Source organism: Pelodiscus sinensis, chromosome 12 (genome assembly GCF_052426305.1).
Source record: "Pelodiscus sinensis isolate ZL-2025 chromosome 12, ASM5242630v1, whole genome shotgun sequence".
NCBI classification, from domain to species: Eukaryota; Metazoa; Chordata; order Testudines; family Trionychidae; genus Pelodiscus; species Pelodiscus sinensis.
Genome location: NC_143063.1, coordinates 46,392,880 through 46,409,551, shown reverse-complemented (window position 1 = coordinate 46,409,551; position 16,672 = coordinate 46,392,880). Strand labels below are relative to the sequence as shown.

The 16,672-nt window shown below is 47.9% G+C and overlaps 1 protein-coding gene across 1 annotated transcript in view; it reads right to left on the bottom strand.

The window, feature by feature from the left end:
• Positions 1-15,614, bottom strand: part of JPH3 (junctophilin 3) — a 166,614-nt gene extending 151,000 nt beyond the window's left edge. The window contains exon 1 of the mRNA XM_089781538.1: positions 14,499-15,614. Coding sequence (XP_089637664.1) covers positions 14,499-14,880 — 382 coding nt within the window. The 5' untranslated portion in view covers positions 14,881-15,614. The remainder of the gene's footprint in view (positions 1-14,498) is intronic.
• Positions 15,615-16,672: the final 1,058 nt, after the last annotated feature.

Genomic DNA, 16,672 nt, shown 5'->3' with positions numbered 1-16,672 from the left:
GAGTCCAGTCCCCGCTAGACGCTGCCAGCAACTCCTACAGATAAGGAGGTGCAGGACAGGGACCAGGAAAAAAGGGTGGGGAGCCACTTGCAGAAATGGAAGGGAAGCCTCTGCCCCAGTCTCTTCCCTGCGTGGCGCACCCTGTGGGGAGAAAAGGGAGGTCACAGACAGGCCAGTCCCCGAGCCCCTTCTCAGCCTTTTTTGTTTGTAGCTCACGTTTGTGTGGGTCCAGATTGATTTTTCTGTGGGTTAGTGGCCCCTGACTCAAACAAACATTCCCTGCCCCTGCGTTAGACCATGACTAGGTTCTACTCAATATGGCCACAGTTTGGGAGGGAATTCTCCCAACATGTAACGGTGTTAAGCCACTATCCATGCAAGATAACGCACAGAAAAATCAGTCAGAAGCTAACCGGGTTGGGTGTATATCCCCCCGCGAATATGTGGCAGAAGTCACACCAGGAAAGGACACACAAGTGTCGTTAGGCTCACACTGGTGATGGAGGAATCCCTGCAAACTAACGTCAACGATTCGGAGCAGGCTCAGCAATGGTTTCAAAGGCATTTGGATGTGAGGTTTTAAGGGGCAAAAACTCAGTTTTTGCTTGCTGCTGCAAAATACAAATGTATTCTCAGCCTTTCCGCCTGCCCCACTAACCCTCTGTCCACAACACATCCCATTCCTCCCCCCAGGAATCTTGGGTTTGTTTCATTGGCAACACTCCAGTGTTTAGAGAACCACTTCCAAAAAATTGTGGTTACCCCCAGCCTCATTGTTGCTCGCTCTGGTGAGTTTTATCATGAGTCTTCTAACACTCGCTGCATTTCTTAAAGCCTCCGTTCCTGGAGCGATAAGGTCTCCGCTTTCATTTTTATGAAGGGAAAATCTCTAGCCCTCTATTTGCAGGAGAAAGCTTGAATCAATGATCCCCCTAATAGCAAACCAAGTCTATTTACGGGGGGATCTTGATTTTTAAAGCCAACAGTTTGGCGGGGGTGGAGGGGAGGTGACGCAGGGTTTTCAGTGATTGCTGAATGCTTAGGTTGACAGTACTGGACTGCCCAGTTGGGCTAATGCCACAGGATGCTAGTGGGAACTGAGGCAACTTGGAAACATAAGACCCTTAACCCTCCCCAGGAACGGACTGACTGCTCTGGCATGAACTCACACGCACACTCCATCCGCGCTTCCTGACAAAGCAAAGCCACCACCCTACAGTCAGAGCTATGACGGGAAGCCTCGTGGACCAGATGCATGATGGTGGGCAAAAACCATACTGGGCTTTAGCATGTAGGATGCTAAATGCATTAAAACGCATTCAGCCTCCTTATTCGTACTAATGTGCTTTTCTCACAAAGTACAGTGGAATCTGGCTAATTCTCACTCTGCTAATCCTCCAGCCTTCTAATCCTCCTCAAAACTCTGCAATCTCGCCTCACTTTGGAGGAAAGCGTTCAGGGCAGATCGCTGGAATACACTCCCGTGCGGCTAAGGGTTTGGCTCCATGCAAGTGGTACTGCTGTAACTAGACGGGCAGACGCCAGGGCTTTATACCACTAGAGCAGAGATCCCTGATCAGTGGGGCACAGCACACCCAGGGGCAGGGCCAGCTCGAGTCATTCCTGCGCCCCGGGCAGCAGGCGTGCGACGCATGTGCGGCTCCGCCCCAGGCACACGGTGCATGTGCGACCCCGCCCTCCGCCACGCTGCGCACCTTACAGCTGCAATCGGGTGCCCCCAATAGGTTTTTAAAACAGGCTCCACTTGTGGGCCAGCTCCTGCATGCCACTCAGTGCTGATGCCTCAGAAAGAAGCAGCAGCATGGGGCGGGGGCCGTGGGAGTGGGAATGGTAGCGCACTGGCTGCCAGCCCCACCTCCAGGTATTGTCAAATAGTCATATAACCGATAAGATTTTGTGCGGTTACACGACGATTCAGTTACATGCTACCTAACATCCCTAGCAGTGTGATCTCCTCACCAGTGCCCAGGGCTGTGGTCTATGTCCGCGTTTGCTAAGGCTGAGATTGACCCAGCTCTACATTATCAAGTGACAGCAGCTCTCACCACTTCCAGTCTCCAAACTTCCTGCTCCCTCCTGGATCCAGGGGCTGGAAGTTGAAGTGAGACATTTTCAGACTGGAAATGAGGCATAATTTGTGAGCAGTGAGAGTTAATGGCCACTGGAACAATGTAGAAGGGTTTTGGGGGGGGGGTGTTAGGGTCATTCTGAAATCAAGAGGGGGATGTTTTCCCAAAAAGCTCTGCTCTATGTCTCTGGCCGGTGTTAGATAGGAGGGCAGAGTAGATGATCAGAGTGGTCCCTTCTGGTTTTGGAATCTGTCAATACATCAGTACTCCATGACCTTCTCACTCCAGTGCATCAAACGCCTCCTGCCCCATTCAGTTCCGCCTGCAGAGACCCACCAGTTCTCATACACACTAGTGTAATATCCTCTCCAGCAAGCATGGGAGTACAAACACACCCAGATCTCAAGTGACGCGATCGACCTCTCATTATTACTCTGGAAGCACTTCTGGACTGAGCCGGACCCCTGAGTCAGCTGCAAAGCAGGATCCGTTGCTTTATTTTATTTATTTGTTTACACTAATCTATCAGCACTCCCAGCTATCTCCGAGACACCACTGCCTTCCTGAGGAAACTACAGAGCATCAGTGATCTTCCTGAAAACACCAACCTGCATGTATTAGCTCTTTACACCGAAATTCCACACGAGGATGGACTACAAGCAGTCAGGAACATGATCCCCGATGATGCCACAGCTCACCTGGTGGCTGAGCTATGTGACTTTCTCCCCAAACTGGAAATAGTTGTGGGGAGGACAATTTATACCTTCAAGTCAATGGCACTGCTATGGGCATCCATGTGGCCCCACAACGTACCAACATTTTCATGGCTGACCTTGAACAACATTTCCTTCACTCCCATCTCCTAGTACCTGTCCTCTATTTTAGGTACATTCATCATATGGACCCACGGGAAAGAGACCCTTGAAGAATTCTACAGGGATTTTGACAATTTCCACCCCATCATTAACTTCGACCTGGACCAATGCACCAAAGAGACCCACTTCTTGGACACTACAGTACAAACAAGCAATGGTCACACAAACACCACCTTATACTGCAAACCTACTGACCGTTATTCTTACTACAAGCCTCTAGCGTCCACCCAGGACACATCACACAATCTGTTGTCTACAGCCAAGCCCTAAGATACAACTGGATCTGCTCCAATCCCACAGACAGAGACAAACACCTACAAGATCATTATCAAGCGTTCTTAAAACTTAAAATATCTGCCTGGGGAAGCAAGGAAACAGACTGACAGGGCCAGAGAAGTACCAGAAGTCACCTATTTCAAGACAGGTCCAACTAGGAAACTAACAGAATACCACTGGTCATCACCTACAGTCCCCAGCTTAAACCTCGCTAGCACAATATTGACAATCTACAAGCTATCCTGGAAAACGATCCCTCACTCTCACAGACCTTGGGAGACAGGCCAATCCTTTCCTAAAGAAAACCTCCTAAACCTGAATCAAATACTTACCAGCAGCCAGACACCACACCTCAGACACACTCATCCAGGAACCTACCGGGGCGGCCCGTCCATATAGGCGAACTAGGCGGTCGCCTAGGGCGCCAAGTTAAATGGGGCGCCAAATGGTGGCGCAATATCATTGAGGGGTTTGGAGGTGGGGGGTGCCGATTGCATGGTTGGCCTAGGGCGCCAGTTGCTGGCAGCTCGTCTAGGGCCGCCCCTGGAACCTACCCCTGCAACAAACTCCCTTTCCAACTCTGTCCACACATCTATACAAGCGACACCATCCCAGGACCTAACCACATAAGCCACAACATCAGGGGCTCATACAACTGCACATCCTCTAGTACGATACCATTATATGCCATCACGTGCCAGCAATGCCCTTCTGCCATGTATATTGGCCAAACTGGGCAGTCTCTGTGACAACGGATAAATGGACACAAATCAGACATCAGGAATGGTTACACACATAAACCTCGCAGTGGTCGCCAACCTTTTTAAGCATGAGATCACTTTTGGAATTTAAGTGCAATCCAGGATCTACCCCAAACCCAAACACTCTGGCCCCGCCTCCTTCCTGCCCCTTCTCCAAGCCCCGCCCCTTCTCACTCCATCCTCCCTCCCCCATCCTCACTCTCTTTTATCAGGCTGGGGGCAGGAGTTTGGGGTGCAGGAGGGGTTGCAAGCCCCAGCTGGGCACCACTTACCACAGGTGGGTTCTGGGTGATGGTGCAGGGGGCTAAGGCCGGCTCACCCCTACCCTGGCCCTGTATCACTCCCAAAGCAGCCAGCAAACTCTCTCCATCCCTGCCCCTCTCTGCTCTGTGGAGATGGGGTACAGGGTAGAGGGAGGGACACCCTGACATCAGCACCCTCTCCTCTTTTTCCTGTGTGCTGCACAGCAAGCAGAAGGTGAGGGTGAGGGGCACCTTCAAGGCAGAGGGCAGGAGCAGCACAGCAGTGCTGAAAGGGACAGATGAAGAGCCAGCACTTGACAGCCTCCCAGCCAAACCTCTCAGGATCACCTATCAAAGATTCCAAGATCTACCAGTAGATCCTGACCTACTGGTTGGTGATCACGGCTCTAGAGGAACATTTTAATATTCAATAATGGATTTAAAAATAGCCATTCTTCTACAAAGGAATTTTACCACCTAATTACAGAGAGAGACTGCAGAACTGGAATTCATTAATAAATATGACACTGTCAACCTGGGCTTGAATAAAGATATTAACTTGTTAACGCACTCCAAAGGCAATTTCCATTTCCTTTGACATTCACATTTTTTAAATCAAAAGCTATGACTGGGACACATCCGGCCTACTTAATTAGCTTCATTAACAGTGGTCCTACAATTGACAGGTAACTGCTTTTGCTGTTCTATTTATCTCTAATTCTGTTATATCCACTCCAACTCATCTGATGAAGTGGGTTTTACTCACAAAAGCTCATGATCCTATATATCTGTTAGTCTCTAAGGTGCCACAGGACTACTCATTGTTTTCAAAGTTACAGACTATCACAGCTCCCCTCTGAGACTTTGTATTTATTTTTGTTTGTTTAGTTCCAAACACAATGTCAGCATTCAATTAACTAATACATCATTCTACACATTAATAGATCTCAGTGTAGTCAGTGACCATTTCCTTTTGCTTAGTTTCAGCCCATTATCTAATCCTATATAATTCCTCTCCCTTCCTGGTGTTTACACCATTCTGATATTTGTTTTCTTCAGTCGTGTCAAGGGTAATGCAGAACATCAATGTTCATCAGACCAGACCAAACATTCAAAAATCATGAGATGGGTCCCTGCCTCCTCCCCACTCGCAAAAATCATGAGATTGGACTAAAAATGATACCATTTAAAAAAATAATAAACAATCGGTTCTTTTTAGTTGGGTGCTGAAGCTTTACAGGTCACCTTTTCAAGTGTTTTTCTACAGCTGCAAGGGCTACAAACTTACTTAAAAAACAAATGAAGCCAAGAATCTCACATCATCCCATGATTCCAGAAGCTGGAGCTTTGAGGGAAACCACCAAAGGTCACAATACAAAATTACAAGCACCGGCAAAGCGGTTGGATAAGGTTGTTCCAATCTGCCTATTTCAGTTATTCTGATGGTAGATTATTTTTATGTGAGTTTTGGTGCTGGTGCGAGACACTGTACCAGATGAAGGTACTGTGATTCTCCACAAGCTGGGTCCAGCAATGGGTGTGGTAGCTCACCTTTGCAGAACACGCTGTGCTAATGTGCTGTGACCCCTATTTGAAGGGACGAGCTCTCAGAGTACGAGGGGAGTTCTGTTTCCAGGTCTCTTCGATCCTGGTGAAAAACCCCTCCTAAAAAAGAAGCCACCGAGCCCCACTAGTACATGTACAACGGGAGCAGGACTAGGCCCTGAGAGGAAAACGGCAAAGCTCCCTCTGAGGTAAATAATGCAAGATCGGGCCCTGCAATCTAAGAGAACCAGCACAGCTGCTCTGCTGAGTTAATAATGGACTTTAAGATTAAAATATGAAGGCACAAAACTGGCAAAAAAAATCAGAAGCAGCATAGAACGGAGAGGGCCACTTTGTCTGAAATGCCTGCAATCTCCTCCTTGCTTCTTCTGAGTTTTGGCTGCGAGCAAACAGCATCCAATTAACATCTGATACATTCTGTGTCAGGGGACTGTCTCCTGCCCTTGCCAGAGCACAAACTCTATGATCTAATAGGTTTGTTTCTGTCTCTAACAGCAGCAGTCCTTGGCCCTGAGACTGCAGCCACGGAGGTGGTCTGGCCTAGTCCTAGCACAACAAACCTGCCTTTTGGTTTTATGCTATGGTCTTGATTCTGACACGGACGCATCTGCCAAGGCAGGACAGCTGAAACACGAGTAGTCCCATTTTAGTTTGCGGGGGGGACCGACAGATGTGCCAGGCCACTGGGCAAAGTGGGCAGGTCTGTGCTCCCCAGAAGGGGTGGAGCCTTAGGCAGAAGGGGTGGGGCTAGGACACCCAATCCTCAAAGCCGCCTGGAACACGCTGCGCCCACCCCACCCACCCAGCCAGCCCTAAGCGCCACCCAGACCACACCACCAGGTGCTCCAGCAGCAATTTAAAGGGCCCATGGCTCCAACCCCTGCCTTGGGGCATTTCCCCTTTTTGCCCCCCTGCCGGCCAGCCTGATCGTTTGGGATGGTTGTGACCTTAGGAAAATCATTCCACATTTTAGTGGCTGTTTCCATCTCCTCCTACCCTAAAATGGAGATATTTTTCTAACCTCAGTAAAGCCCTTTGTCTTATATTTCTAAATGGTCATGCCACTGGGGTTTCAGCTGTGCTCCTGTGGGGGCCAGCCAGGGTTTCCCCCATACCTGGTGGTGTTCCTGTAGTTTTTCTAAATCTTCTCCCGCTAAAGCATCGGGGATGGCCACGGGGGGTTGACTGGCTGGCTCTTGCTCACATACAGAGTCTACCGGTAACCAATGACTCCACATGGAGTTAGAAAGGAATTTCCCCCCAGGTTAGACTGGCAGTGATCTGGAGTTGGATTTTGCCTTCATCTTGTGGCTTATGGGTGCAGGTCTCTTGCCAGGATCATCTAGGTGTAGTTCACTCAATTTCCCTGCTGTTGCAGGGGCCTTGGGTCCCTCTCACCTTCCCATTTTCTGCCTGAGGCACACTGCAGTCTAGTCTCCCGTAGGATGTAATACGTGGGTCTAGTTTCACACACTGGGTTTAGCGTGTGGGTGCTGGGTGGAGGCCTGTAACTATGCAGAGATCAGACCAGATGCTCTTGTTTCCTTCTAGTTTTAGACGCTGACTTTGAGCTCTTGTGAATAAAAGCTTCAGTCTGCACTATAATAATGTTATCATAATATTCAGAAAGGGGTTGGATACTTCTGTGGCCATCAAGAATATCCAGTTAACGCAATTAACTATTACAGATTTTGGAAGCAATATTAAACAGCATGCTTGAGGGCCCAAGTCTGTCTCTGGTAGGTCTCACCCTAGTCTCTGTAGACTGGTCTATGCTGAAATGGAAGATCAACCCAAGATACGCAACACTAGCTACGTTAATTGCATAGCTAGAGTTGACATACCTTAAATCGCCATTCACACAGCAGGAGGTCAACGGGTGCAAATACTCCAGTCGGCTTTCCTTGTACTCCTACTCCCCACAAGGGGGGGGTGGGACGCCCTCTGAGTTTGATTTAGCGGGTCTTCACTAGACCTGCTAAATCAAACCCTGAAAGATCGACCACGGCAGCATTGCTCTTCCCCATAGTGTAGACATGCCCTAAGTGTGAGGCAGATGATCCCACATCTGCTTACTACAGGATTCTTACACCTTCCTCTGAGATAAGACTCTGGAATAGATGGCTCTACAAACACCTTTGTTACTCTGTGTGTGTATATTTGTTATTTTCTGAGCCAAACTCCTATTACTTGAGTACCTTTCTGCACCCACAATGAAGTAGCACATTATAGTAAGGTAAGAATTGTAAAGAGGGCCATATCACTTATTTCTGATGTCTCATTTACTATTTTGATAATTTGAATTCCATTTCAATTACTGTGCAATGATCATTATTGTATTTTAAGCGTGTACCATCCTCAGTAAGTTTCTAGGCAGCTGGTTGCTTTATAAATAAAGCTATTATTGTAATGAAATCAACAATAATTATTTTAAAATCAGCTTATTAGCATCAATTAGGTCTTTCTGTAGGACTCTGACTATCTAAAAAACACTCAGTGTTTGTATCGGTTTCCCAATGACTTTTTCAAATGCTACAAGCAGCCCTTTGTGGGAACAAAATCACTTGAGAGCGGACACTTCCATGGTACTTCTGCCATCCAGGAGATGAACAGCACTCATGGAAATTTGTCTTTGTGGGTGGCTGGCTCCTTGCAACATTAACATCAAGGCAAATAGCAATATAACAAAGACACTAGGTTCTGTAAGTACCCTTAATGGGCATACAGAATCATAGAACACTAGAACTGGAGAGGACCTCCAATCCCCTGCCCTCAAGGCAGGACCAAGCACCATCTAGATCACCCTTGATAGGTGTCTAAGCTGCTCTTAAATATCTCCAGTGATGGAGATGCCACTACCTCCCTCAACAATTTTTTCCAGTGTTTAACCACTCTGACAGCTAGGAAGATTTTCCTAATGTCCAGCCTACACCTCCCTTGCTGCAATTTAAACCCATTGCAGAGTGAGTTTAGAACAGATTGCCTCTACATTAAGGCAAATGGGTCACATCCTCTTCTCAGTTACATTAACTTCAGGCGAACTTGAATGGATGACACAGAGCAGAAATTGGTACTACATAGGTAAAAATGGGTCCTCTACTCAGCATTCTTGGTCCATCTCTACTGTGCCAATGTACACCTTTAGTTCATAGGATTTTACAGGGCAAGGACTTAATTTCATTCTCTGGCTTTTGAGGGTGGGTTATTTTGCATTTCCTTATAACAATACTTAAAATCTTTTGTTCATAGATCTCAAAGCACTTGCCAAAAGCAACACTGTTCGTATCACTATCTCCATTTCGTAGATGAGGAAACTGAGGCATGGACATGTTAAGGGTCAAGTCCACATGTGGCAGAGTTAATGGAACCCAGCCCTCATGACTCTCAACCCCAAGCCCTATCTCTCATCCACAGAACCAAGCTGCCAGTGGTAAGTCACTCCTGTGCTAGGCTTCAGCCAATCCAAGAGCCAGGATCTGGTCTTGTGACTCCCAGGCCTGTTATATAAGACTCACAGGAGGAACAGCAGCTTAGTCTGCTCAATGCCTCTCCGGGGTTTGGAACTCACTCCTGCCAGATAGTGGCAACAGCCTCGCTCCAATCCCACCCTAGTCTTTTGAGTCTGGCTCTGTCCACTAGGCCTGAATGCTCTGGCTCTGACCACTAGGCCCAACCATCCCCATGACAATTTGACACCTTCTTTTTTTTTTTTCTTACTGGTTGCAACACACTGCCATACGTACCTCTGTGGCAGTTTTCCAAAACTGTCATGAAAATTTGGCAGCCCAGGCACAAAAATCAAAGTGCTCACCCATGCCTAGTGAAAATATGAATGATATTTTACTTGCCCATCAACTATTATTATTCACCCCAGGCATGTGGACAAGGAAAACTTTGACACACTAGTATTGAGATGGCTGAGTGGTTTATAAGGCTATGAATTATTGGGGACCAAACTCCTCCAGATGTTTGCCCCAAGACTTCAAATACCAGACTCCCCTCTAAATCCTGCTAAAAATCACCTTCATATGGCACAGAAGCATTCTCACCTTTAGCCTTTGGTCTTTTACCATACTACAAAGAAACACTAGGGCAAGGTAATGGAAGAGATAACAAGAATATACACTGTGAACCAGTGCATGGAGCATTATATGCCGAGTTTATGATGGACACATTCTCTGGAGTTAAGAGAGTGCTCACTTGATTTATTCAAAGTACACACTCTCAGTTTGTTGACTAGTTTGGGTTTCCTAGGAGAGATCTGGAAGAGCGACAGAGGGTTTTTTATAAATGCCCCTCTAGGAATGGAAAAGTAGATATTCCCAGGATGGGGCTATGTGCCCATCCAACACACTGCTGCTATCTCTCTCCAACGTCCTGAAGAGAGAGACAAGCAGGTCTTCAGAGACTGGCTTGATGGAGCTGAAGGTTTTAGTCCCCTGAGGTTTGGCGAGGTTAATTCAAATTGTTAACGTCAGTCAGGCATAGTCACTATTGTATCACTTAGCTATTTTAAGAGGGTGCTGGTTCTTGGTACTCTTTACCCAGCGCTGCCTCAATTCCCAAATATAAAGCAGCTAAAATAGAGATGGGTAGGAAAGAAAATAGCTTTCAGGATTTTTTTTCCCAGTAGTCATTTTTAGGCCTGACATTGGCAATAATTTGATATTTATTTAGTTTCCCCAACCCCACCTTTTAGCAACCATCATTTTAGCAACTAGAAAATAATCTGCTTCAGAACGGAAAGTATTTCTCTCTAGTTTTTTTGTTTGTTTGTTTGCCTTTTTTTAAAAAAGGATTTCTGTAGCAGTAGTGGATTTTTCTACTTGAATTGCATCTCTATCATTTCTCCCTTCTCCCCTTGGCATAGTTCAGTTTGGGAAAAATTGTTTAACATTTTAAAATTTGAACCAAGCTATACTGAAAATTTGTTAGCACAGGCACAATTCAGTAATGAACTCAATGGGACAAATCACTTGCTTAAAGCTACGCCCACAGTAAGCATCCTTAATGAATCAGGCCCAGACCTCTAAGCCTTTGTTTATACTAGGGAGTTATTTCGAAATAACTCCCCTTATTTTGAAATAATAAGCGGAGCATCCACACTACCAAGCCCGTTAATTTGAAATACTGGGCTGGTTATTTCGAAGTCTGTACTCCTGCTTTCCTCAGGGAATAACGCTTCCTTTGAAATAACTAGCATTACTGTGGGCACGTCACTGCTGCTATTTCGAAATAACAGCTACCCAGAGTCATTCAAAGTAATTATTCCACAGTGCTTCCTGGGACTCCAAGTCGAGGTAGCATGTCCACAAAAACAGAGCCTGCCTCAAACTAATTTTGAGGCTCCTCCGTGGTGGAAACACATTATTTCAGGAGTTATTAAATCCATTTTAGTTATTTCAAAATAGTTTCCTAGTGTAGACATACTCTAAAAGAGTTCCAATCGGCGACTTCATAAACAGAGTAGATCTGATACACTTCTGCATTAATCCATTTTTATGGTAGTCTAATGCCAACAAACCTCGCCAGATCCAGTATCTCAGTCTGACATAAAACAAAGAGTAAATCAGTCATTTGAAGCCAGTTTATGAATGGGCATAAGTAGGTTTCCAGGGCCAGAGGACAGGAAGGGTTTGGGTAAAGGTAGGTAGGGGTATGATATCTTTTCAAAATATGGTTTGTGAGGGAGATGTATATCTATGGGACTGTGCATAGGGTATGCATGGAAGCGAGTGCGTGCATCTCTATGCAGCAGGCGTGGGTGGATGTGTAACTGTCTGTCATATGGAGAAGAGCGTGTGTTCAATGCACATCATGGGGGCATTTTTATGAGTGCAAGATGTGCCTGGCTATTGGAGAGAAGTGCTCTCCTGCATGTGTTACATTTGTGTAGTTTTTTGTGCTTGCGGGACATAATTATATGGTTGGAGTGGATGTGTCAGGGAGTCTGAGCATCTGTATGCGTCTAAGGGACCATGTGGGTACATGTGGCAAGACCGAGTGTGCGCCTGGGGATGAGTGTTTCTATGTGGGAGGTGTGAGAGTCTGCGATCTGCATACGGGGGATGTGTGTGAGAGACAGGTGTGAGTACAATGTGTGTGTTGAGCGGGGGGGGGGTAAGATGCTCATGTCTGTGAACAGGACAGGGCGAGTGGCTGGTGGAAACAAAACTCAGTTCTTTGCATGGCACATCCAAGCTAACTGTATAATGCATTTGTGCATTACTCGGGCAAAACGCAGCTTCCCAGCGCCAGCTCCGGGAGGTATTGCTGGAGATCTGAGACTTCTGCTGCTTTTCTATCTACTGCTCAAGAAGTAAAATTTGTGTCCACCCCATCTAGTTCACTAGCATCACACCTTCCAAACCATGCTGCCCATTTGGTGACCCCTCATTTAGCACCAGTTGATTGACCAAATGTGCAGGATGGATGTTTAGCATTGGTGGCGAGCCTCAGATGATGGAACAATGATTGTAATGCACCGGAAAGGGACAAAACCTAATAATGTGGATAGATTAATGAGATAAGCATAATTTCCAATAGTCGACTCTCTTATGCTAGCTAGACAATTATTCTTTCAATATAATGACTGCACACATCTGGCCCCAATTATCCAAAAGGATGATGATCATTAAGATTTTGCAGGAGGAAGCCTGGAGATGCTCAGATCTGGCCTTTTTGCCCAGACAGAGTGGCGACATCTATTCAGGAAGGGACAGTGGCTGGTTGGTACCAAGGGATCTTGGAGCAGACTTCACTTAAGTGTGATTTCTATAGTATTCAGTCATCCCAAAGTAAGCATCAGAATGAGATGTGATGAGCTGTCTTTTGAAAAAAATACAACCAGTTCACTGGAATATACATTTTGTGCTTTGTATTTTCCTTTTCATAATTACAGGCCTAACGAAGATAAATACATAAGGTGATATCTCTACCCTTATAATTGTTTGTAAGGGCTTCATGGAAATAATTTTGCTACAGTCACCATCTTTTTCTTTCCCCCCTAACAATTTTCTTAACCCTTCTTAAAATAAGACTCAAGCCCTAACTCAATAGGGAGGAAAACTTCATTTTTGTTAGGTTCTTGGGAAAATATGAATGGCTCATAGTCTGCTCCATTTTAGGTCTGGTGTCCTTACTTCTCAAATAACTGTTCTGCTGCAATTTGGCACAAGCACGCATTGCTGGTGACTGTGTATGCATGTGCATGCAAGCACACACTGCCGGTCTTTGTGGACATGCAGTCCACAAAAGCAGTGAGGCATTTACAGACTGACTGTTATTTGGCTTTACTGAAAATGTTATCAGGCCCAGATGTCACAAGGGGCAGAGATAGACAGTACTCTCGTCAGGCGCATACAGAATCTGTCCAGATCCTGTCATATTATTTCAAATGCATAACAAAAATGATTATTCACCAAACCTAGATCACCTCCGCACAGAAGATTATCAGTATTTAAAGACGGCTTCACAGTACAAGCTAAACAGATTTAAAATGGGATCCCGATGCTCTCCCAGCTACGGGAAGCAGAAAGCTACAACTGTATTTTCTTTTGGGGAAAAGCCGAGCAGTGCAAAGTTATTACTTTTCAATAGATTATTCCATTTCTTTTTTTGGAACAAAAAAGAACTAAAAGCTGCTTCAAGTCACGTTTAATGTCGCCTTCTTATCTCACCACAGAGCAGGGGGCTCTGTTTTCCAAAGACATGACTTGCAAGAAGAGCTTTTTCCCCAGCAAGACTGAAAAATTACCATGTTTAGGAGACACATCCCAGTCTCAAAGTTCAGGAAAAGAATGCCCCTGGAAAGCCCAGTTTTGATAGACACACACCCAACAAAAACAGGCCAGTCTCCTTAATTACACTGGCTTCTTGAAATTAGGCCTGGCTCTTATTATGGTGGCAGTTTAGATTAGATGGAATGATATGACCACTTGCAGCAGACATGCCGCTATTTGGTCTGTTAGTTAGATGGTTTTGGATCACCCTGAGTTTTCTTGTTTTTATTTTATTAAGCCACGTTGAGAGAAGAGCTCTCTCTATCCCTCTGAGCCGCCACAAGATGCATTAAGCTGTTGTGAAATTAAAGTCTCTTGCCTGGTATTACCAAGTGTATTAAATGTAGGTTTGGGCTTGGAGGGGACAGGAAAGCGATACACAGATTTAAAGATCTGACCCTTGCTGGGAGCATTCACACACTGTTTCTTACAGCTAGAATTTCAAATATCTTGTACAAGATCTCTCAGCCGTGCCACAGCCATTCCCATCACCCGGTGATGGCTTTGCAAGCTTGGCGGGGATCCTACAGGTTAGGATGGTGCAGTCATAGGCCAAGTTGCAAGTGGGGTTCACAGCTTTCAACTTGGCTGCACATTCTCCTGCCTCCCAGGGCCCTTCTGGCTCCCACATCCTCCTTTAAAAGCGTTGGGAATCTGGCCGGGAGACAAAGCTCAGCGCCCCATCGAGTAGACAGGGCTGCTGGTGGCAAACAATGGGCTCGTGCCACGCTGTTCCTGTGCTGGGTAGGAAATTGGTGCCACCATCGTGCTCTTCCAGAGAGCTGGCTACAAACTCGGAGAGTTCAGCCCCAAGGGTCCCTGTACTGAGGAAAGGGGAGAGGTCTTCTCACCTAGCCCCTTTTAGCACCGCTGGACGGGGCTCAGAAGATGCGAACACATCACCTACCTCCATCCGAGTAGGTCTCTGTCCCGTAGCCGTCCTGTAATCCATTGCTCCAGGTGCCTTCGTATTTGGCTCCGTTGCCCATGCATTCACGGACACCGTAGCGTCCCTTAAATCCATGAGTCCACTCTCCTTTGTACCCCCACTTCCCCTTGCTCTCCACGCCGATGCCGTGACGCTTGCCCTGTGCCCAGGTGCCCTGGTAAGTGTTGCCACTGGGCCAGGTGTAGACCCCCAGCACTTCAAAGCCATGACTCCAGGACCCCGTGTACTCGCCTTGGCCCTTTGGGCCGGTGCAGATCCCATGGCCGTGCGCCTTTCCGTCCTCCCAGCCTCCACAGTAGGAGCCTCCATCGTCAAAATTAAACCTTCCCCCACTGGACATGCATGTAATTCGGTTTGCAAAGCCCCCAAAAGGTGAAAAAAAAAAAGAGGGCAATCAACCAACCCACGGAATCAAATCTGAATCGTGCACCGGATCCAGGGGGAGGCGGGAGTCCATTTCCTGGGGTGCTTCATGGTCTGGGGGGGGGGGTCCCCAAGGATCAGTCCCTTCTCCTGCTGGGCAGAGGGGGGAATAGCAGCGAGAACAGCAGCTGTAAGGTTTTTTGGTGCAAACGGCTCCACCTCAAAAAAAAAAAAAATCCTCCCAGGAAAGGGAAATAAAAGGGGAGAGGAGACAGGGAGGGAGAAGCAAATGCCCGCGATTAAAAAGGAAAAAGCCAGCCCCGGTCTCAAAGCAGAAGCGAGGCAGGGTCTCAGCCCCGCAGCTGTGCGCGCCCCCCCGGCGCTGCGCGCCCCAGCCCTGGCAGGAGGGAGACGCGTGGCACAGCGGCAATGCAGTGGCTGGGTCTCTCCCTCGCCGGCGCGCACACACCTCGCCCTAGCGCGCCGCGGGGCCGCCGGGCTGCCTCCCCCCCGGCTCAGTCCGGCAGGGCGCCGCTTGCTCGGCGGGGGGGCGCCCGCATCCTGGTGCAACGAGGCGGCGGGAGGGGGGGGGTCTCTCCGGCTTGTCTCTCCAGCCTGAGACGGAAGCCGGGTCCTCTCGCCCCTTCTCCCTGCCTCCCCAGCGGAGAGCGAGCCTGCTGGGGAAGGAGACCCGCTCCGAGGCGCGCTGCTCCTGCGCGCCCCGCTCAGCCCGGATTTAAAGGGACAGGGACTGCGCAGTGGGGAGGCTCCGGGACAGACGCTTCGCTCACCGCCTCCTTGGAGGCAGCGGGTGTCTCTCGTCCAGCGGAGGCCCCCAGGGTGAGCCTGAGGCTGGCTGATTATTCCGGGATGCTGGGAGCCTAGAGAAAAACACACACGCGCGCATCCCTCCTCTGGCTGGCTTGGCTTGTTTCTTTATGCCTGGCCTCCCCGGATTGAGCAGCCTGCTTCTGGACCCTGTTGGAAAGAAAGCCAAGGCTCGCTGTATCTTGTCCTTACTGAGCCACACGTTGTTAACCAACTACCACACCGGGTTGGGGCAAAACCCACCTTTTGTACAGGGCCAAGCACACCGAGGATGCGAAACACATGATTAACATCTGACGAAGTGGGTCTTTGCCCACGCAAGCTTATGCTCCTACACTTCGGTTAGTCTATAAGGTGCCACAGGACTCCTCGTCGCTTTTGCAGATTCAGACTAACACGGCGACCCCTCTGATACATGATTAATTAGCTGTCCTGGTTGTTGTTTAATGCATATGCCAGCGGCTGAGCTGTATTAATGAACCTTTCCATCCAGTTCCCGTTGTTTCACTCCGAAACCCCACTTCAAGACCGTCCTTCAACCCCACAAAAACCATGTGTAAAGAGAGCACCTCGGAGTGGGGACACCCTAACTCCTGCCCCTAGTGACTACAAGGTCGGGGATTAAGCCCCAGGAAACCTGGGCCCAGCCTTGTTGGGGTTTCGAGGGCTCTGCTACTCAGGAGAGTGGAGGGGGAGCCCTCAGGATCAGGGAGCCGTGGGGTAAAGGAAGTGGGAGCGGGGACTCAGATCCTTTCGCTGGTTCATTTCACTGGGGTGTATAGAAGCCAGGAAAGTTCCCCACAATAGCGGGACCATTCCCCCGCTTACATAATGCAAGGTAGCAAAGGGGCAGCAACAACCACAACACGAGAATCCTACAGACACTTGTGGCATTCCTAAAGGCTAGAAAGCGATACAGTTACTGCCGCTACTGGGGGCAA